This window comes from Labeo rohita, chromosome 5 (genome assembly GCF_022985175.1).
Source record: "Labeo rohita strain BAU-BD-2019 chromosome 5, IGBB_LRoh.1.0, whole genome shotgun sequence".
NCBI classification, from domain to species: Eukaryota; Metazoa; Chordata; class Actinopteri; order Cypriniformes; family Cyprinidae; genus Labeo; species Labeo rohita.
Genome location: NC_066873.1, coordinates 35,101,925 through 35,124,579, shown reverse-complemented (window position 1 = coordinate 35,124,579; position 22,655 = coordinate 35,101,925). Strand labels below are relative to the sequence as shown.

The following is a 22,655-nucleotide window of genomic DNA, read 5'->3' as shown; positions in this document are numbered from 1 at the left end:
TATTTTGATTCAGTTCAGTTGATTCAGTAGCTCAAATCTCCGTTCGGTAAAAAAAAGATTCATATTAGTTCAGTGGCCAAGCGTGTTATAGCTATACGCCAGTAGGTGGCGACCAGTGACAAGTGTTTTTTGTGTGATATTGACTCACCGGAGTTACTGAATCAATGAGACGTAATGATGTAATTATTCGTTTACGAACATCATCAAAAATACACTAGAAACAGCCTAGGCGTTTTTTTTCTACAGTTGGAGATCTATCATTGTACATTCATTTTGTCAAATGTATGGCATAGCTTTTATCAAGCTATAAAAAAATAATGGTAGCCTGAATAGACCGAATTTCAGTAACATCCTTATTTTCCCACATACAGGAAGTAGGCTACTAGACTCCCAGTTCATTCAAATATCCAACGAACTGCCTCGTCCAGAATCAAAACAATGACTCGTTTAGTGAAGGGCGTGTTTGTTCAGTAAGCCCAGCCAATGAGATGCGCCCACACAGTCCATACTCGAATTCTATTGGTCTACACTACAATCAGTCTTTGTGAAAGGGAGGGACCCGGTGATTGAAAAATATGGAACTGAATCGTTCACTTAAACGATTCATTCAAAAACACCGATTCGTTCACAACAGAGGCAGGCACCGCTATAGGTTGTATGAGCTGAAGGTAGCAGCAGTAGTCCGAGTTTCTGCCACATGCGGCAGTAAGTGAGAAGTGAGAAGCCAAAACATCATCCAGCTCATGTCAAAACGGAATCAGCGACACAAAAAACGCCAAACTGCGGCTCAGCCATGGTCTTTTAACAGCGGTCCCTTCAAACGCGTGGAGTTACAGCGCAATCCCCGTATATCTGGCGCTGCTGCTAGGGGAAAATCCGCTAGTCGGTTTAGCTTGTGACAGATAGACTGGCCGTTGTGCTGGGAGATTTCCATCCATGGCTCTGGTAACCCTGCAGCGCTCGCCCACTCCCAGCGCGGCGTCCACTTCCAGCACCGCCACCACCAACGCGGGGGAGGTAAGCGGAAATAAACACGCTGGGATAAGATGTAATGATGTAATTATTAATAAAAACATAACAGGACCCATATATTTGAGTCACGTAGGCCCAATGCTAATACAGCTCAGGCTGTAGAGCTAACTAGCGGGATGCCATCAGGGTTGATGGAGGATTGAACGCTGTGTCACTGCGTCTGTCTGCTGTTGTGAGATGACATGATTCGCCTTTGGGCGTTTTGTGCACAATACATGGCATAAATATAATTCTTGACTTGATTATTTGCCTTCATCTCGTGTGTTTGGTGATGGTGCCTAATCTCGGCTGGCAGGCAGTGTTTTTAGTTCAGGTGTAGATGTGATGCTTTTGAGTTGAATCCTGTCGCCAAGAGGAAGTGTTGGGCAGGACTATAGTGTTTTATTGAGCAGGCTTGTTTCCAGGCTGTCCTGCAATTTGTGGTTTAATGATTGCGAAAGAATATGTCTGATTTTAGTGAACAAATCACAAAAACACCGTTTTGTTTGGTACAGACTGGTTTAACTAAGGATTATTGATGGATAATAACATCCCAGGCCTTAAAGGTGCACTCAGTATGTTCTACTAAAACGCTATATAGATAAATGAATGACATTTTTGGGAAAAATCATTAAAAATTATGTACACCCACAGAAAATAAAAACTTAAGACATATCAGCCGTGCGTAAAATACTTTTTTTTTTTTTTTTTTCAATTTTGTTTGGAGCGCTTCGTCGCTTCATGGGCGCCGCAATGTTGACATCACGTGATCAGCCTTGTCATACAGTTGAGTGAGTCAGGGTGCTTTGCAAAGCACAAACATAAAAGTAATACAAACTATGTACTTTGTTTTAGAAATGTTATGTTGTTTGTGACCCTTTTGTGAGATTTGTACATCATCTGAAAGCTGGATAAATAAGCTTTCCATTGATTATATACGGTTTGTTAGGATAGGACAATATTTGGTCGAGATACTAATCTGCTCTTTGAAAGTCTGGAATCTGAGTGTGAAAAAAATAAAAAAATAAATAAAAATATTGAGAAAATCGCCTTTAAAGTTGTCCAAATGAAGCAATGCTAAGAACTTAATTTGGACAACTTTAAATCAAAAATCAACGTTTGATATATTTATGGCAGGAAATTTACAAAATATCTTCATGCAACATGATCTTTACATAATATCCTTTCGATTTTTGGCATACAAAGAAAAATCAATATTTTTTCCCATACAGTGTATTTTTGGCTGTTGCTACAAATACACCTGTGCTACTTAAGACTAGTTTTGTGGTCCAGGATCACCAAAAAAATAAAAGTTCACATGTTCTTAAAAATGTATCTTAAAATATATCTAAAGTGTGTATACTTTGAATGATATCTGTAATGTTATTAGCGTCTGTGTTCTCTTCTTTCCATTATCTCTATACAACATTGCTTGAGATTTTTCGAGACTGTTTATAAACTTTATATACACACTACTGTTAATGTTTATTGTAATTTCACTTAAAAATATTAATTGAAAGTACATCAAAACAAAACACACACATTTTATATATTATATACAGACACAACTTAATTGTTATTAGTCAGATGAAAAAGAACCAGCTAAACTTCAACAAAGTTAACTTTTAAATGGCAAGATGTTTATATGCAACTACATTTTGTTTATATTTATTTATATTTAAAATATCATGCTCCTGTCATTGTACAGTATGTAGTAGCAGCAGTAGTAGTACAGGGAGAAGTTGGTTCATGATATTGTGTTGGACTGTGTGTTTCCATTCATTTGGTCAAGCTGTTTTACAAGGGGAACTGTTAAAAGCTTGGGTGCTTTTCAGTAATGAGCTATTGTGTGTACAAAGAAACCAACAACAGAAATACTAAACATTGCCTTCCCTATTCCTCACAGTTCCTAATTTGTGCTTCCACACATGCACCTAGCGTGTTATCACGTGCTGTACTTTCATTATCATTGCTGCTATATCTGTATGGTGCAGATTTGCAGGCATTCAAATTTTGTTACACAGGTGGCTCTTTATGAGCTGCCGTTCTTTGTGTGAAAGTTAAAGGTCTCCCCCCTAAGGCCTGCATTTCTGCTTGACAGAAATTTAAATCTAAGTCATTGTGCCCTGGCACAGCTAAGCTCCTCTCATGCGATGAAAGGCCTCCTGTTTTTACCTTTTCAGTAGGAGCGAGACCCTTTTAGCCAGTCTCACCAGGAGAGCTGTATTGCTTTTCATTGTTAGTGATTCTCAGGTGGTGGTTTTGGAAAGTGAAAAGCAATTTTCTTGTAGGTTTTAATTGTCTTCTCTCCATGAAAGTACCCCACCTTCATAATAGTTTCTTTGACATCACAGTTGCCTTAGAAATCCATTTTACTAGGTACACCCAGTAGGGGGCGCAAGATCTACAGATTTAAATGGGAGAGCACAAAGAACAGTGACATGGTCTGATGGATACTGTACTATGAGACTAACTAACACATAATGAATTTTGGATATTTGAGTGTTATTATTATCATATACACACAGTTCAGAGTATAAATTATACTTTAATTGAGTTTCTGTAACAATACCAAGGTCAGATTATTAATATTCTTGAAACTTTTAGGAAATGTTGTCTTTTTGCTTCTTAGTTCGACTAAAACCTAACTGATTATGTTTAGATCTTTAACGTTTAAGTCTATATGTGACCCTGGACCACAAAACCAGTCATAAGTAGCATGGATATATTTGTAGCAATAGCCAACAATACATTGTACGGGTCAAAATTATCAATTTTTCTTTTATGCCAGTAAAGATCGTGTTCCATGAAGATATTTACGGTAGGAAATTTACTAAATATATCAACTCAATTTTTGATGAGTAATATGCATTGCTAAGAACTTAATTTGGACAACTTTACGTTTGCACCTTCATTTTACAGATTTTCAAATAGTTGTATCTCGGCCAAATTTTGTCCTATCCTAACAAACCATACATCAATGGAAAGCTTATTTATTAATCTCAAAAAATGGATGCTTATGACTGGTTTTATGGTGTCCAGGGTCACATATTGTGGTTAAATCTAAAGGACTATTTACACATAGTCCATTAACTAACAATAGCGATAAAGATATAGTTGTAAAAATCCTAAAAGTCCACATCACAACCATAATAGTAACACAATAGCCACACAAAAATGATAACATTGGAGGAAAAAAATTTACCCTTATGACAGGTTTTATGGTCCAGGGTCACATATATAGGGTAATTCCATGCAAAGGTCAACCTTACCATGAAAAAATAAAGTTTTTACCATTGATAGCACAAATGTCAACATTTGATGGTTCTCCTTTAAAGTTTTTAAATCTTTTTTTTTTTTTTTTTTTTTTAGTGCATGATTTTCCATAGTCTGGTAAGTGTTATTTTCAGGCTTGTCACATCCATAACAGTACATATTCCTCAAAAATAGACACATCAAAATGAAATAAAAATGTTCTGTGAAGAGCCATTGATTCTCTATTTGTTGGGTATTATTGCATCTGGTTTGTGCATTTTATTTAGCAGAAATCGTACAAAGTATGTAGTCTCTCAAAAAACTGTGTCCTATTTTTGCCTGTTTTTTGTCACATCCATAACGCATGATTATTTCCCTTTTTTAACATAGAAAACTTGTGCATAGACTGATATTTTTCTGATGTTTAGACTCTATCAACAAGAGTTTATTAAAATATAACCAGATCAGTTCGGTACACTCGTAACACATACATTCTCTAAGCATTTATATGTCACATCCATAATGCAAAATGTCCTGCCCTTAAATCTAAAGGACTGTTTACACAATGGCCAATAACTGACAATAGCGATAAAGATATAGTTGTAAAAATCCTAAAAGTCCACATCACAACTATAATAGTAATGCCACACAAAAATGATTACATTGGAGACATGTGCAGAACAATTTTGTTCCAGTTTATGAATGATAAAAACAGAGACAGCTAATCAGAATCCATCCTGCCTTAAAGAGCTTGAGTATCTAAAACGGAAAAACTGGAACAAAACTGTAGCACATGCTTATAATAAACAGAATGTTATTGTGCATTGGTGTGGATGCTAATGTGGTTGTTGTTATAATTATTTTTGTTGTTCATGGTGTGATCGGGCATTAAGAAAAATTACGTAATGCACTACGCTAGCGAGGACACACACTGTTTAGAATTCACATCACAACCTCAGACATGAGGACTGGGGAACATGCAGCTGCAGTGATGTCATCTCATGCAGAGAATGAGAAAGAGAAAGAGAGAGAGAGTGAGAGAGAGATGGATAGACTGATAGAAAGGACGGGTAGAGAGGTAATGAGAAACAGTGATGCAAAACGAAAACTCGTTAAAGGAGAGCTCTACTTCCAGAACAACAATTTACAAATAATTTACTCACCAAGATCAGTGTTGGGGAAAGCTACTTTTAAAAGCAATGCATTACAATACTGAGTTACTCCCTAAAAAAGTAACTAAACGTTACTTAGTTACTTTTTATGGAAAGTAATGCGTTACTTTACTTTTTTGTTACTTTTTAAATCTGGGAAGGGCTTGCTTTTTTGTTTTCAATATAAAAAGAAAGCCTTTTCACACCAAAAGCCTCAGGCTTTGAGAAAAGTAAATTCACGTCTGTACAGTAGACCGCAAAAGAAAAAATATCAACTCTTCAGCAATAAAAAAGGAAAACAAATGGTAGATTATCTTGAGTAATTTTTGCTTATTAGTATGGTTGAATTGGATCATCGAAGGTCGGCAGCAAAGACATACATATTTGTATTATTTAACATATTTAATTATTGCAGGTTTGCATCATATTCTGAGTTTAATTTTACTGTCTTTGTTCATTTTGACTGAATCTGTTTTTTGTGAGTGAGATGAATTAATGCATGTTTATATTTATTCTAGAACTAACATCTCACTCCCGATTTCTCTCAACATGGGGAAAGCAGAGCTTTTAATCAATAAATGGGGGGAAAAGTAACTGGCGTTACTTATTTGAAAAAAGTAAATGAGATATTTTCTTGTCAAATAAAAAGTAATGCGTTACTTTACTAGTTACTTGAAAAAAGTAATAATATTATGTAACTTGCTTTACTTGTAATGCATTACCCCCAACACTGTCCAGAATGTTCATGTCTTTCTTTCTTCAGTTGTAAAGAAATTGTTTTTTGAGGAAAATATTTCAGCATTTTTCTTCATATAATGGACTGATATGGTGCCCCGATTTTGAACTTCCAAAATACAGTTTAAATGCAGCTTCAAACAATCCCAAATGCGGTTGTCAACGATCCCAGCAGAGGAAGAAGGGTCTTATCTAGCGAAACGATCGGTTATTTTCATAAAAATAATACAATTTATATACTTTTTAATGCCAAAACTCTTGTCTTGTCTTGCTCTTGTCTCGCTCATCTTGTCTCGTCTCCTGCCTGGACTGTTTTTGTTCTGGTTCATGACACTTAGGGTATGTCGAAAAACTCCCATCTCATGTTCTCTCTCAACTTCAAAATCATCCTATATCGCTGTTTTAACTTTTTTGTTAAGGGTGTTTGATCTGCTTTGCATGTTCACATTGCAAAAACTGGGTCAGTACTTCTGCAGTGATGTAAGATGATTTTGAAATGATTTTTGAAGTTGATTGAAAAAAATACGTTTGGAGTTTTTCGCCATACCCTAACAGTCTTTAACCAGAATACACAGAGTTCATAGAGAGATTTTTTTTTTTTTATGAAAATAACCAATCGGTTTTGCTAGATAAGACCCTTCTTCCTCGGCTGGAATCGTTTACAACTGCATTTGGGATCATTTGAAGCCGCATTTAAACTGCTTTTGGAAGTTCAAAATCGGGGCACCATACCAGTCCATTATATGAAGAAAAATGCAGAAATGTTTTCCTCAAAAAAACAATTTCTTTACAACTGAAGAAAGAAAGACATTAATATCTTGGATGACAAGGGTGTGAGTACATTATATGTGAATCTTTGTTTTGGAAGTGGACTCCTTTAATTTCTTTTCGACTGAAGAAGGAAAGACATGAACATCTTGAATGACACGGGGGTGAGCAAATTATCAGGAAGTTTTTATTTTGGAAGTGAACTAATCCTTTAATTAACATTCTTGTATGTATTTTACTTTTTTTAGGCAATTTAAATTTATTTGAACATTTGGTTTCACTCAAATCCTCAGCACCATATTGACTTCTACCTTCATATTTTCCACCTTTCGCCCCGTGCTATCAATCTGTTCATCCACTTAGTATGTTATAAAATCACAGGGAAGCCCCACGCCTCCAAAACGTCTGTTTCTGTTCGCAAACCTCATTGTTTCCACTCCTCATTCTGCCCTGCTTATAAAGTTTTATAAGCCCAGGTTCTGCATGAAGGGACAGATTTTGGTACGTGACAGAAACCCTGGCAACCCTGGATTCCCCTGACACGGTTTCTTCGCCTTCAGGCATCTGTCACATCTGACCGTGGCACACTCCCCGGCCTTCATTCAGTGCTACATACCACTATCAGTAACCTAATAAGCAGGGCCGTCACGTTCACATACAGTGAAGCACTATTTTAAAAACACTCTTTGTTATGATGAAACCTTATCTTAAGGAGAGGCCCCATTCTTTGCGTTTCAGCTTTGAGAGAACATTTCTTCTTTGTCATATTACGCTGCTGTGAATAGTGATATATCAAAGCTTTTTTGTTATTTAGGACACATAGGTCTTGTATTGTGCTTAAAGGTTACACATTTAGCAGAGAAAGAGAGCGAGAGAGATCATGTGGGGGGAAAGAACCATGTTTAGGCCAGATTGTTGTGCGTTGCGCTGGGTTTGAGTCGGGTGAGGTTGTGGAATTTGGAAAAGTTCCGAGGCCTAAGGCCAGATTCTGGCCTCTCCATTACTTTATTCCAGAACTCTGCTGACATTTTCACAGCAGATGTTGAATTTATAACTTATAATTTGGTTTAGGTAGAAGATGCGTGAAGACGTAATTAGATTTATTACATCAGAAGATCCTACATCCTGCTCTATTTTTTATTTCAAGGCTCAGAGCAATAAAATTAAAATAGAACAGCGTGGTCATGTCTTAGTGATCTATTGTTTCAGATGACTAACTTCTGTTTCCCTCACACTGTCTTTTCCATTTTCCAGGACTTTGGAAGTGACGATGAACGCCGGCTTAATCAGAGGTAACAGTTTACTTTTAAATCCAAGTCTTTCTGCATTTGTGTGTGTGTTTGTGTTCTCAAGGTCCAATCTGTCAGAAGCAGATGATGAAGAGTCTGTCAGTTCCATTCTTGGAGGAGTCTTCATTGCACCCTGTAGTTTGCAAGATGGTTCTTCTCCACTGTTCTAACATGTATAATCAAAGATATCTGAGCCCTGGCGTCTGATCACTGCTTTCACGGCAGCTCTAACACCACAGAGGGTTTTTATTACAGTTTCAGTTCCTCTTCGACTGAAGTGAGATCAAGTGGGTTTAATTTGAGCAAACGTCTTGCTGGCTTTCCCTACGATATCAGACACTGTATCGTTCCTAATGAATATGTGTCTTATTAGAGCTATCTGGTTCCTTGTAATTTAATGACTGTAGTGGGCAGACGGATGAAATGGAGTTTAGTAGAGTTGGGTATTGCCAGCTACCTTCTGCAGGGCTTCAGACTAAATGAATAGGGAGCCATTGGATTCTAAAATGTAAACTTTAGGAGCCAAACGGACTGTTTTTCAACTTCTTTAGGAAAACATGACTTTATCTACATTTTCGCAGCTCCAAAAATGTACCTTTACATACAATTCACTGCAGTTTCCAGCTGAAATGACCACTAGTGTCAGTAAAACAACTTTTATTTCTTCAAACAGATTATCGAATAACAAATGTTTATTTTCGCACAGTCCCTTTTTTCCATGTGCGTCACATAACCAGCCATGTATGGCTTTTTGGATGTAGTAAATTTGTTCACCTGTCACAAAGACTTGTAAGCAAACTCAAATGGTGTGATTGCTTGAACAAATGTGACCGAGGACCACAAAACCAGTCCTAAGTAGCATGAGTATATTTGTAGCAATAGCCAAAAATACATTGTATGGGTCAAAATGATTGATTTTTCTTTTATGCCAAAAATCATTAGGATGTTAAGACCATGTTTCATGAATAGATTTTGTAAATTTCCTACTGTAAATATATCTAAACTTAATTTTTGATTAGTAATATGCATTGCTAAGAACTTCATTTGGACAACTTCAAAGGCGATTTTCTCAATATTTAGATTTTTTTTTTTTTGTACCCTCAGATTCTAGATTTTCAAATAATTGTATGTCTGCCAAATATTGTCCTATCCTAACAAACAATACATCAAAAAGCTTATTTATTCAGCTTTCAGTTGATGTATAAATCTCAGTTTCATTGAAATGACCTGTATGTTTTGTGGTCCAGGGTCACGAATGTGTTTTTATCTCATGTTTGCTTTTGTTAACATGTTGGTTAGATTTAGTGTAGGTGGTACATTTACTTTTAGCGCCACACACTAGACATTTCACTTTAAAAAATGGCGTGAAACATGCTAAATGCAATGCAATATCATTGTGCAGATGTTGTCACAGGGAAACTAATAATGAGCCTGGGGTTTTGTTTTTAGTTGCCAAATTACAGAATCAGTTTTATTCAATGTCACAAGCAAGTTTGGGGAAGGTTTGTGATTTATTTATTTTTATTTTTTTTTGTTGCGTTTGCAACCATTTCGCTCAGATTTATGTTGATTCAATACTTTGTGATGCATCGTCATTAAATCATGATTGAAACTGCATCAAGCACACAAAAAAAGAGAAACTGCAGAACAGTTTAAAATATTTCTCATGCATTTCAATTAAATTTAATTTGGCGTGTAGCTCTGATGTTGGTCTTGGACTTGGACATATTTGACATGCTTTTTCACATTTCACATTTTTCACATCAACATTTATGTGCATTTTTTGATGTTAAAATATTTTTTTAAACCTGTTTTTTGACCAACGACAGATGTTTAATATGTTTGGAAAATCATTATTTTTCTATATTTTTTAGTGATGCTGGTAGTAGAAATTTTTTAGCTTTAAATTAGCTTTAAATTAATATTCACTGATTCACTCAGAATAAATGATTGTCTTTCTTTCTTCATTCGAAAAGAAATTAAGATTTTTGAGGAAAACATTCCAGAATTTTTCTCTGTATAGTGGACTTGGTTTGAAGGTCCAAATTGCAGTTTCAGTGCAGCTTCAAAGGGCTCTACACAATCCCAGTCTAGGAGTAAGGTTCTTATTTTCAAAAAATAAATAAATAAATAAAAAATGATATACTTTTTTAACCACAAATGCTTATCTTGCACCCAGTGGCATTTACAAAGTGTTTACAAATCAAACATGCCAAAAAAGTCGAATGCCTTTTACAAAAAAAAAGGTAAAACATTTGATGATTTTGAAGTTAGAGGAGAAAATGAGAGTTTATCACCCTACCCTACCTTTTTGAACCGAAACCAAACTAACAGTGTGTGACCTTTCCAACATAATTACGTAATGCGTGAAGATGCACGTGCATTGCAGAGCTAGTGCAAGACTAGCATTTGTGGTTAAAAAGTATATGAATTTGTATTTTGATCCCATTGAAGTCCACTATATGGATAAAAATCCTGGAATGTTTTCCTCAAAAACCTTAATTTCTTTTCAACTTAATAGAGAAAGACATGAACATCTTGGATGACATGGGGGTGAGTAAATTATCAGGATTTTTTTTTTTCTGGACGTGGACTTTAACTGATCTATACAAAATTACTTGGATCAATGCACAAATTTAAAACATGTTGATGCAAGAATGAATGCAATATATATAACTTTACAGTCACAACTAAGTTTACTTAGTGTTTAGTGAGGCCAAAGGTTTTTGAAGTAGGGAGGACATTTGTCCAGACTGTTTTTAGATTTAGCATTTTCTCATTCAGCACATCTTTTAGAGGACATATTAAACTAGGCCTTGTGTCTGCTGGGATAGGACTGATGTCCCAGTGCTTTCAAACTTTGAATCTAGGTCTTAGGGTGGAAGTAAAGTTCTTAAGAGACAAGTTGTTCGCTGATGTGCAGTACTTTGTGAAACTCACTGAGCTCTGTATTTCAGTGTTTGGCCATCTAGGTATTGGCCAAACAAGGTCAAATAACTCATGAGGATAGTTGGAATTCTAATGTACAGTACAGATTGAGGAGCTAAAGGAAGAGGATGTGTACAGAGGAAGATTTGTCATTCTAAAGGTCACATGACATCCTCAAAGGTCACATTGCTCAGGAAATAACTCTTGTGTTGACTGCAAACTCGATAGCAATTTTTGTCCTACATTAAAATATTTTTTTGTTTAAATTACAGGGTACTAAAAAGGTAAAAGGTACTACAATGACTTGTTTATTTTGTGCTTTTAGGAAAAGTACCTGTGAATGAATCGCTAGTAAGAAGCGCATTCAAAAAACCTAATCCCCAGAACGTGTGAACACAAAGATAATAAGTACTTTGTTCAAGTGTAAAAGGAAACGGATCGTTTTTTATTTTGATCAAGCTTAGAAAAGGGAGTGGAGGAGCTACTGTGCCAGTTATGTACCTAAATGAACCCACTAATGCCGTCTGTCTGTTTTCTGCTGGATGTAAGCACATGTGGTGTGTGTGACCTACATAAGGTCATCTGATAAGCGAAAGAGCAGTTGTTCCCTCAGCGCATTTTAAGTGCTTTTAGTACTTTCTGTCCATCTCGGTCTTGGTCTCAGTCTCTTTCTCGCTCTGTTTGCCCTGTGATTGGTTCAGTGCTTAGTGTTTCTGTAAAAACAGGATATGAGAAAAGGACTCTGAGATTCCAGCGTTAGCGATTGCAAACACAATGGAGGCTGTGTCTGATTTCTGTATCTTCCTGTGACTCATAGATAAGACTTTAGTCTCTCAGCACTTCTTAACCAAACAGTTTCTTTCAAATACCAATCAGAGAGAACATACAGTGAACCCAAAAAGTGGCGAGCACTGGAGCTACACATTAAAATAAATGAAAGTCATCGCAAAATCACTTTGAGGTCACTTGGTTAAAAGTCATTGCAAAAAGTAACTAAGAAAGTAAAGTTCTGTTCTGAGAAAAGCTCATCATTTAGCACCACTTGTTTTGAGATATTTATCTAATGCAATTTTCCCATACTAACGTTTGCAAATCCCTAAAAGAACTGCAGGAAATTCTAATGAAAAATGTATATAATGTTTTTTTTAAAATGAAAACAGTCAAAACAATAAAAATAAAAAATTGAAATAAAAATTAAAATATTCAATAAAATATAAAAAATATATTTTTTATGTCTACCTGCATGTCATGTAACTATAAAAATATTCAATAAAATATAAAGATTATATTTTTTTATTTGTCTACCTGCATGTCATGTGACCATTACCTTAATTTTTAGATTAGAGTTGTGTGGATTACTTGCAGATTATTGTGGTGTTTTTATTAGCTGTTTGGACTCTCATTTTGACGGCACCCATTCACTGCAGAGGATCCACTGGCGAGAAAGTGATGCTTAATTTCTCCAAATCTGTTCTAATGAAGAAACAAACTCATCATTTTTGATGCACGAGGGTCAGAAAATTATCAGCAAGGTTGAACTAATTTTTAGAATAAAGGTTGAACTAATGTTCAACCTTTATTCTAAAAATCTATGCATTCATGGAATTATTCAGAGCGTAGAAAAACCAAATGAAAAGTTGTGTGTGTTGGGAACAGGATGTCCTAGAGGCTCATGTGAAACAAATCCTCTTTTAATGAGGAAAAACAAGGTTAAGATAAAGTCACTAGTGCAACAGATGCATGGAGCTAAAAAAAAAAAAAACATAATGCAAGAGCAGCAGCATCAGCAAAACGGAACACTTAAACAGCCATTTTAGACAATAAAACATGTAGGAACTGAAACAGTCTAGAGCCTGAGCTAGCTACTGTTCTAAAGATACAAACTACTAGTTGTTATTTGTTAAAAATGTCCTGTACTGAGCATTTCAACGTGTTACAATCATTGTTGTGCAATTATTAGAATGTGACAGACTTCTAGTATTTGATGTTTGATTTGTTTGTGCACTCAAGTAAAGACCTGTCCTATTGCCTGAGCTCATTGATTCCTTAAGTAACACTCATCATGAACCTGACAAATTCCTTTTCTCTTACCTAAGACTTATCTTGTATTTTCCTGAAATCTTGTGGAAGTATGTGTTGTGGCAGAAGCTACAATGCTGTTATGTGTAGTTTGTGGTTTAGTGTGAACTCTGTGGAAAGGGCTGATGAATGCCATGGCTTTGAATATTTATAATGCAGATATATAGCACGTTCAGGCAAATGAGAACATGTTTTGTTTGTATTTACTGTGGTTTTATGGTCATATCGTGACGCATATATATTTAAAGGGATAGTTCACCCAAAAAATTAAAATTCTGTCATTAATTACTCACCCTCATGTCGTTCCACATATGTCAGACCTTCGTTCGCCTTCAGAACACAAATTAAAATATTTTTGATGAAATCTGAGCGCTCTCTGAGCCTACATAGACCGTGAGGGTCCACGTTCAAGGCTCAGAAAGGTACCAAGAACATAGACAAAATAGTCCCTGTGACATCAGTGGTTCAACTGTAATTTTATGAAGCTACGAGAATACTTTTTGTGTGCAAAGAAAATACAAATAACAGCTTTATTCAACAATTCTTCTCCTTCGCTTAATCTTAGTTTTCCCAAGTTGTGCAGCCCTACTGTGATCTATCCCTTCAAGCATTTTGAAACAGGCATAGCTGGATAAGAATGTCTTTTGTGGTATCTGGATGGATGAATAAATGGGCTTAACAGAGGAGCCCCTCCAAATTTTACCCTTATCGTAGACAGGACCCCTCTAATAGCTGTGACCCTAATCTTACCCTTTGCGAGATGTACACAGGAATGCCTGCTGAACCGGCCAAAGACTTTCCCGTGAAATCAACCAGGTGGCACAGCACTGAGCCAGCTGGTGATTTCACCAAACAGACACAGAGGCAGGAGCAGCCAAGCACAGCAATCTGTGTTTATGTTTGGGTGTAGTTTGTAGTGCATATCAGGGTTTGAGTATTTGGGTGTGTGTGGATGTCTCTGATCTGTTAGGTAACATGATGCAAGTTAAAATGTTGCAATATTAAAAAAAATAATAAATAAATATATATATATATATATATATATATATATATATATATATATATATATATATATATATATATATATAAATATATAAATATAAATGATTTAGAGTTGATCTTGGTGCTCTAATTTTGAACATAAGTTTTAATGGATGAGATGTCTCTGGTTTTTGTTTTGTGGGTTTTGTTTAGTCTTCAGAGGGTATTAAAGTGCTATTTCAGCCAATGATGCTGATCAAAACATCTTAAACCAAGCTGTTTTGCTTGTCTGGCTGTGAGAAAATATTGAAGGGGTCATCGATGCTAAGTTTACTTTTACATGATGTTTGAACATTAATGTGTGTTGGCAGTGTATGTACACATCTACCCTATAATGATAAAAATCCATGCAGTGGTTTTAAATTAATCTGTAAAAATAATATTCCCTTTTTCAAATCGAGCCATTCTCAGATGCCTGTCGTTGTGACGTCACACCCACAGAGGCGGCTCCCGCGATAGTTGATTGACATGAGCGTCTTACCTCAGATCAGCTGTAACAGTCAGACCTCCATGTTTTGATGCCGGAGCAGGGATGTAAATTAGACAAGAATATCTCCGATTGAGCAGTTGAGGTGTTGTGTTGCTGAATGTAATAATGAACATAATGGTCGTCATTTACTCCTGACATCTGAGCCGCTAAGGATGCAGTGGATTAGGTTTGTTTGTGAATGGAATGCGCTTCCCGATATACATATATCCGTCTATGTTCACGCAAATCATTTGTGATCCAGCTTCACTTACAGCAGAAGTGAGTATAAGGGTTTTTTTATGAAACTTTGCGATCGCCTTTCCTAATAATGTGCTAGTTAGCATGTTTATTGGCTGAACGCGGCTAAAGTAAACCAGGGTTGCCAACTTTTAATTTCAGCTTGGAGTGAGATTTTTTTATTTTTTTGGTTTTGGCGTGGGGGGTTGGGTTGGTTTGGGGGGCGGGTGGTGGCAATCTCGATTCCGTGTCTATTTATATGTATATACTATACAGATAAAAATGCAGCTGAATGCTTTTTTTTTAGCACCGTTTTAAACTTGGTTTAAATTCAGTATTTGCTTGCATTCATTGTGTGTACTTATTACGAGTATCATTAAAGAAGGATGTAAGTTATTAACTTTTTAAATTTCACATTTAAAAATATAGTGTTTAATCATTTCTAAATATTTATTTAAATGAAAAACTTAAAAAATAAGTAAGCAGGTATGCCCTGCAATATTCTAGATACATATATTTAGTAAAGAGCCATACAGGTACCTAGTGGGTAAACCATGGTATTACAAATGAATATGATTTTTTTTTTCCAACCACAAAATGACTCTAATTTGCCTCTTTGCATTGGAACCCTTTTATCTATTTAACCTTAAATACTACACTAATTGTAGTATATGTAATAGAAATATAAAATAATGTGTATATATATATTTTAAGTCATTAATGGACCATAATTATTGGACAAATAGTATTTAGAACTAAATGATCTCCTTAAAATATTAAAAATTATTGAACTAAAATATAGATTTCTAAAATACATTTATTTAACTGAAAAATAGTTAAGCTGTATGGTCACATTATAAGTAAGCAATACCTTAGGGTTAAATACAAGACAACCATATTAACCCTTACGAAAATGAACCATGGTGTTATTATAGTAAAAGTGTAGTAACCATGTTTTTTGGTGCATTGATTACCATTTGTATAACCATAGTTTTACTACAAATACCATGGTTAAACTATGATTAGTGTAGCAAGACCATGGTTAATTTGTGGTTACAATGGTTTAACTATAGTAGCAAATATATTTTTTTTTGTAGTAAAACCATGTTCAATTTTCATAAGGGTAGCCTCTCCATCACTCTCCAAAATAAAATTATACTGTAAATGTCATTTACGTAAAAATCAGTGCATAATATGCTGTAATGTTTACGAAAATTGCTGCAAATACCTGTATAGTGAAGCTGTCTTCTCTATCTTACTTAAACACATTCAGATGTACTGTCAATGCTGGTTTGTTTGTAGAGCTTCGTAAATCATGTGACCGCGTGGTGGCGACGCCGGCGAGATCAAAGCCTGTTGCAGCTCAGTTTTTCAATGGCTCTGGCGTTAACGGAAGCACTACATTTTACGTCACATTAAGTGCGCCAAAACGGTATTTATCGTTTAAATTTAGTGTTAAAACTTACAAAATTTGACAGCTTTAAAATCGCAAAAATAGTTGCCAATTTGTCGTGAGATTTTACATGGGCATCCGATGACCCCTTTAAAAAATTAGTTCATTCCTAAATTAAAATTTCCTGGTAATTTACTCACCTTCATGTCATCCAAGATGTTCATGTCTTTCTTTCTTCATTAGAAAAAAAATTAAGGTTTTCGAGGAAAACATTCCAGTATTTTTTCCATATAGTGGACTTCAATGGGGATCAACAGGACTGAAGGTCCAAATTGCAGTTTCAAAAGGCTCTACACGATCTCAGCTGAGGAGTAAGAGTCATATCTAGTGAAATGATTGGTACATTTTTTTTTTTAGAAAATATGTTGTATACGGCAATTTAATTCAACAGCATGACCTTTTATTTCATTTTGCTCGCTAAAAACAAGCATTCTCAAATCTTTTGCTGTATGTGACAGGAGTAGTTCACCCAAAAATGAAATGTTCTCACCCTCAGGCCTTCCAAGTTGTTGATGTGTTTGTGTCTTCATCTAAACAGATATGGAGAAACGTAACATTACCTCACTTGTTTGCATTCAGTGGATCCTCTGCAGTAAACGTAATTCTGAATTTCAACAAATCTGTTCAGATGAGAAAACAAACCTTGAATGTCTTGGATGACCTGAGGCTGAGTAAATTTTCAGCAAATGATCATTTTTGGGTAAACTATTCTTTTAAAATAACAATAACATTGCTCTTTTCTTAGAATCACATGTTCTACTGCAAGTGTACAAAATTTGCATCATATTGCATAAATGTGAGAGTTTTTTCAACATCATTCGGACTCAGGCCAGTGTATGTGGCAATTCCTATGATTAATAAGAAGGTGGTGCAAATACAGGCATGTAGCCAATAGATTGGAGAACACTGATGTCATATGCAATTCATCATTCTCGCCTTGACACCTGAGAAAAGATTGGTGCGCCATTTGCCCTTTCCCTCTTTTTGTCCCTCGTTTTTCCTTCGTTGCTCGGCAAATACATAATGGAAATGTTATGTAACATCTGCTCTCAGAAAAGAAGCTTTTAATCTTTTTGTGTCTGTGTGTGCAGAAAAGCGACTGTGGCACTTTTGTGTACCAGTGCAGTCTCAGCACACTGGATTAATCCAGTGAACACACACTTTATGATACACACACACACACGCACATGCCTGATCTGCTTAAAGCTCCACATGCAGACGTCCTGAATCGGGACACCTGTCAGGTGTTCTGGAGTTTGCCTGATAGCGTTGCCATGGTTATGCTGAGTCACATGGGAAGCTCCATAAGTGTAGTCATGTGCTTCATGACTTGGCGTGTTAAAGCGTGAGCAAGTAAGGCTAAGCGCTCTAGGATATACATCATGAATGTATTTAAACACTCACACCTGTCGTATATATATTACAGTAGCACATATGCCAGAGACAGAAGAATGTCTGGTCGAGCAGCACATGGCCATCTGCTGGAATCTGTTAGGGCACTTTGTTAGGATGAAGGGGATGTTTTAGCTCAACAGAACTACTGTTTAATAAACCGTACAGGAAGTGCACTTAATTTGAGAAAAGAATAAAGAAGCAGAAGTGATATTTGGAAAAACTATGTTTGATTGTTATCAGAGTAGTTCCACAGAATGTTTGTTGGTGGTAATTCGTTCCAGGGTAAGAAAGATTTTATGCTCATATCGATAAGGAGTTGTTCTAAATTTAAAATGATCATATCAACCCAATCTTGTGACCTAACCAATAAATATTCCAGGCTAAATGCAAGACAGTTTTTTTTCTCATTTTTTACATTGAACAAACAAGTTGAAATCTCCACAAGAATTCTGTTACAAACAAATAACTATACTGCAAAAATAATTTTCTTAATGAGTATTTATTTATTTATTATTTTTTTCAGTAAAATATCCTTATAACATGTAGGGCCCCATGATTTCCGCGATGCAGAAAACGCAGATGGAATCACGGAATCCATAAAAATTTTATTTTCTGTTAACGCAGAATGTCACGGAATTTAGGAAAGGATAAATCGAAAGTATGTCAGTACATTTAAATCAAAACGGGATATGGACTAGTGTCAGTGCATATTAAGCCACAAAAAAACAATTTAAATGTGAATCCTGCATGTTCTGCGTGTCTTTGTTTGAATGAATGGCCCAGATGTGCAGTTTTGTTTACTGCACACATACTGAAGCGCTTGATGCTTGCTGTGTTTTCAGCCTCTGCCCTCAATATATGAGTACATGAACACATAAACATAATCTTTAGTAATTATCTCTAATGCTCTAAGAGTCACTTCATGAGCATTTTACCATTTCTTTTGAGGAAAACTTTTGTCGTGAGTCTTGAAAGCAACCCATCTAAATAAAGGTCTGGTGTAACCTGAAGAAACTGTGACAGAAGTGTATTACTTAATGTAGTGATAGTACGATTACTACTAATAAAATTATTCTTAAAACAGTATTTTTAAGGAATATTTATCACCAGAAAACTGTATTTCTGAGAAAAAATGCTTTTGATTATTGAATGGAAAACACAGAATTTGGTTAAAAAAATAAAACTGAATTTAAAAAATAATTAAATAAATTGTTAAACTTTTATATTGCTGTTAAATTGTGTGTGTTTCATGATTTCAATGAATGCTTTTTAATTTTTTTTTTTTAACCATTAAAACAGAGTCTAGAAAAATTAAAAGGATTGAAAAAGGATTTCAAATAAAAAATTGAAAATGGAAAAAAACGGAATAAAACAGAATTTGGGGAAAAAATAAAACCGATTTCATAGGGTCCTAAACATGATAAATTTACTTAAGAAACAAACGATTTACCGTTTACAGTTAGTTCACCCAAAAATGAAACTTCCGTCATTAATTAGTCATCCTCATGCCACTCCAAACCCGTAAGGCCTTTGTTAAATTTTCAGAACATTGTTTAACTTCAAAGAAGAAGTTATTTTTGCGCACAAAAAGTATTCTCGTAGCTTCATAACATTACGTTTGAACCAGTGATGTTACATGGACTATTTTAATGATGTCCTTACAACCTTTCTGGGTCATGAACATGGTAGTATCATTGCAGGGTCAGGGTCAGTCTCAGATTTCATCAAAAATATCTTAATTTGTGTTCAAAAGATGAACAAAAGTCTTACGGGTTTGGAATGACATGAGGGAGAGGTTTTCCAAGTTTATGTGGCAAAAAATATTGTGCTCTGTTTTCTGCTCTGTTCCCTTCAAAATTCCTTGCCCCATAGGCTTCCATTACAAGTTCATTACTGTGCACATGGTTTTCTGCATACCACTTGTATTGAACCCAGAACATTTCTTTAAACAGTGTAACCTGGCAGCGTTTTGTTTGTTTTCTGTTTTTGTTTGGTCGTTTTGATCTTGCTGATCTAGAAAGCAAAAAAATTCCAAATGCCCTTCAGTAAGTCCCATTCACTCAGCTTCTTTAGTTATTTTAGACGGCTCTCTTCATCTTCCTTTCTGTTCATCCTTCCTTCCTTCTTCTTAAATATCTCCCCCTCCCCCTTTTTTGTAGATCCCCCTGGCTATTTCTGTTCCTTGGTGTCTGTTTACTCTTTGTCCTGTTTTATCGGCTTTTAGACAAAAAGAGTCGACCCTCTTCTTCATTTGTGTGTGTGTGTGTGTGTGTGTGTGAGAGAGAGAGAGAGACCCAGTACTCTGTCCTTCTCAGTCAAGCCGCAGTGTTGACAGGCAGATAGTGGAGTACAGACAGTCAGCCAGTCTCTGCACTTACTGCAGTCTACTTAGGACACTCAAGGGGGGAGCTTATCCCCCGTCTCTGCTCCTAATGAGATTTTTCTTCCTTGTGTTGTCCGACAGCAGCACTGTTGCCCATGCGAGGATGGCACACAGAGGACTCTGGGACAGATAATTTTAGGGTGTGGTGAGCAATAAAGGCCAGCTAAGAAGGTCAAACACATTTGTTCCAGCTGTTAGTAACCTGTGTTTTTTGTCTCAGGGATTGTCTTCAGGAGACAGAACAAGCTTCTGTTTTTTTCTGCTGGGATCTTTTACTGCTTTTCCCCTCTTTGTCATTTCTGTCAGATTTGCTGGAATTAAGCTGTTTTATTTCTCCAAGAGACACACCAGGATTTCAGTGGCCTGCTGGGCTTCTTGCAGTGTCAGAGCTGTTTGGAGTGCTCTAATTTCAGTGGAGAGATCTCATGCGCACACACAGTGCCTTCCCTTCCTGTGTAACTGCAAAGAAGGGAACAGGTTTTTCCTCCTCTCTCTATTTACCGACACACAGAGCGAGAGAGAGAGAGAAAGAGAGGGGAGTGCGTCAGTAGGAACTCGCTCACACACTCTCAGTCAGCGTCAGACCGAGGTAGGGGCTGCAGACGTGCTCCTCCTCTCCTCTGCGTACTGTTTTGCTCCCTCTGTCGTAGGCAACTGGAGAGCTGACCGAAGCGTGCTGCTGCAGACCGGGGCAAGGGAGATTTCCCTGCAGCCAGCAGCAGGATGCATCTGGTTGTGGACTCCTGTCAGGAAGTTGTGCTGAAGATGCTACCGTACTTTGTGGATAATGCATTCGTCACACAGAGGCAGATCTACCACATGTGAGTGAATCATTGAAGTGGTGCAGAAGATTTAAGTGAAATCCGTGCTGATGCAGATTGCAGTGGCTTTTACGGCTTTGATTTGATTGTGATGCATGGCTTGTACAGTAAGATCTAGAAGTCTGGAATTCAGGGATTCAGATTTTTAAACGTGGAATTGAACAGTGTTCAAGTGAATATGAAATATTTAAGATTCTGTGCTATTTCTAGGTCACTAATAAAGCAGGCAAATTTGTGATATTGATTATGTGAACTTTTTTATTTAAGCTAAAGACTTTGGATTATTCTCAAATCATGTTCAGAGAACATGATCAGAAGGTTTTGCACAAACTTAGTGCATGCTGTTTAAGTTCTGCTGTTATTAAAGTAACAAGGAAAAAACAAATGCTAAGGCATCTTGCTGACTGTTAATTATTAAACTGAGAATTGTGTTCATTGGCAGTTTAATGTTTCACTAGAAACAGAATTAATTGTTTTTTAAATAAGTCTCTTCTGTTCACCAAGGTTGAATTTATTTGATCACATATACATAAAAAACAATAATATTGTTTATAATATTGTACATTTAAAATAAATGCTTTCTATATATATATATATATATATATATATATATATATATATATATATATATATATATATATATATATATATAGTTTTCTATTTTTTTATAGTGTCACATGATCATAAAAAAATTATGTTGATAATAATTGTGATGGTTAATATTTTTGTGGAAACTGTAATACACTTTTTCAGGATACTTTGAATATAAAGTTTTAATTTAGAAATCTTTTGTAACATTTTAAATGCTTTTACTGTCACTTTTGATAAAACCATTAAGTTCTTTCAAAAAAAAAAAAAAAATAGTTTTAGACGTTTGGACCCAAGTGTAATTTCGTGATTAATCGATTCAAAATAAGTTGATGTTTGCAAACTAGTGTGTGTGTGTGTGTATTTTTATTATGTATATATAAATACACAGATATATGTATGTATTAAAAAAAATGTAAACACTTTATAATTTTATATTATATGTAAATATAAATATTTTACATATAAACCTAACACATTTCTCGTTAATATATATGTGTATGTGTATGTGTATATGTTTATATATACATAATAAATATGCACACTACACACACATATAGTATGCAAACTAGGGCTGTCAAACAATTAATTGTGATTAATCGCATACTAAATAGAAGTTTGAGTTTGCCTAATATATGAGTGTGTAATTATTATGTATATATAAACACACACAAATTAATGTATATATTTAGGAGAAATATGTTATGTACAAAATATTTTTATTTATATATAAACTATATAAAAATATAAATAAACATATACTTGTAAATATTTCTTAAATATATACATGAATGTTTGTATTTACATATACATAATAATTACACACAGTACACACATATATATATTAGGAAAACTCAAACTTTTATTTTGTATGCGATTAATCGCAATTAATCATTTGACAGCCCTAATGCAAATACAAACCTTTGTTTTGAATCGATTAATTGCGACTAATTGTTTTGCAGCTCTGGTTACAAGTATTAACTGTAGTACATTAGTAGAAACATTAGCCTGGACTACAGGTGATGTGTGACCCAGATATAGCAGCTGGCAGC

At 35.4% G+C, this 22,655-nt stretch overlaps 1 protein-coding gene across 2 annotated transcripts in view; it reads left to right on the top strand.

Annotated features, from left to right (window-relative positions):
- Positions 1-616: 616 nt before the first annotated feature.
- The window catches only part of ssh1a (slingshot protein phosphatase 1a), a 52,540-nt gene continuing 30,501 nt past the window's right edge, over positions 617-22,655 (top strand). Inside the window, exons 1-2 of one of the 2 annotated variants that reach the window (XM_051109158.1) lie at positions 617-1,017; positions 8,175-8,212. In XM_051109158.1, the coding sequence (XP_050965115.1) occupies positions 937-1,017; positions 8,175-8,212 (119 nt within the window). In that variant the 5' untranslated portion in view covers positions 617-936. Of the gene's footprint in view, positions 1,018-8,174; positions 8,213-15,224; positions 21,016-22,655 lie in introns of those variants that run through there. The other variant, XM_051109159.1, reaches the window with a different exon arrangement.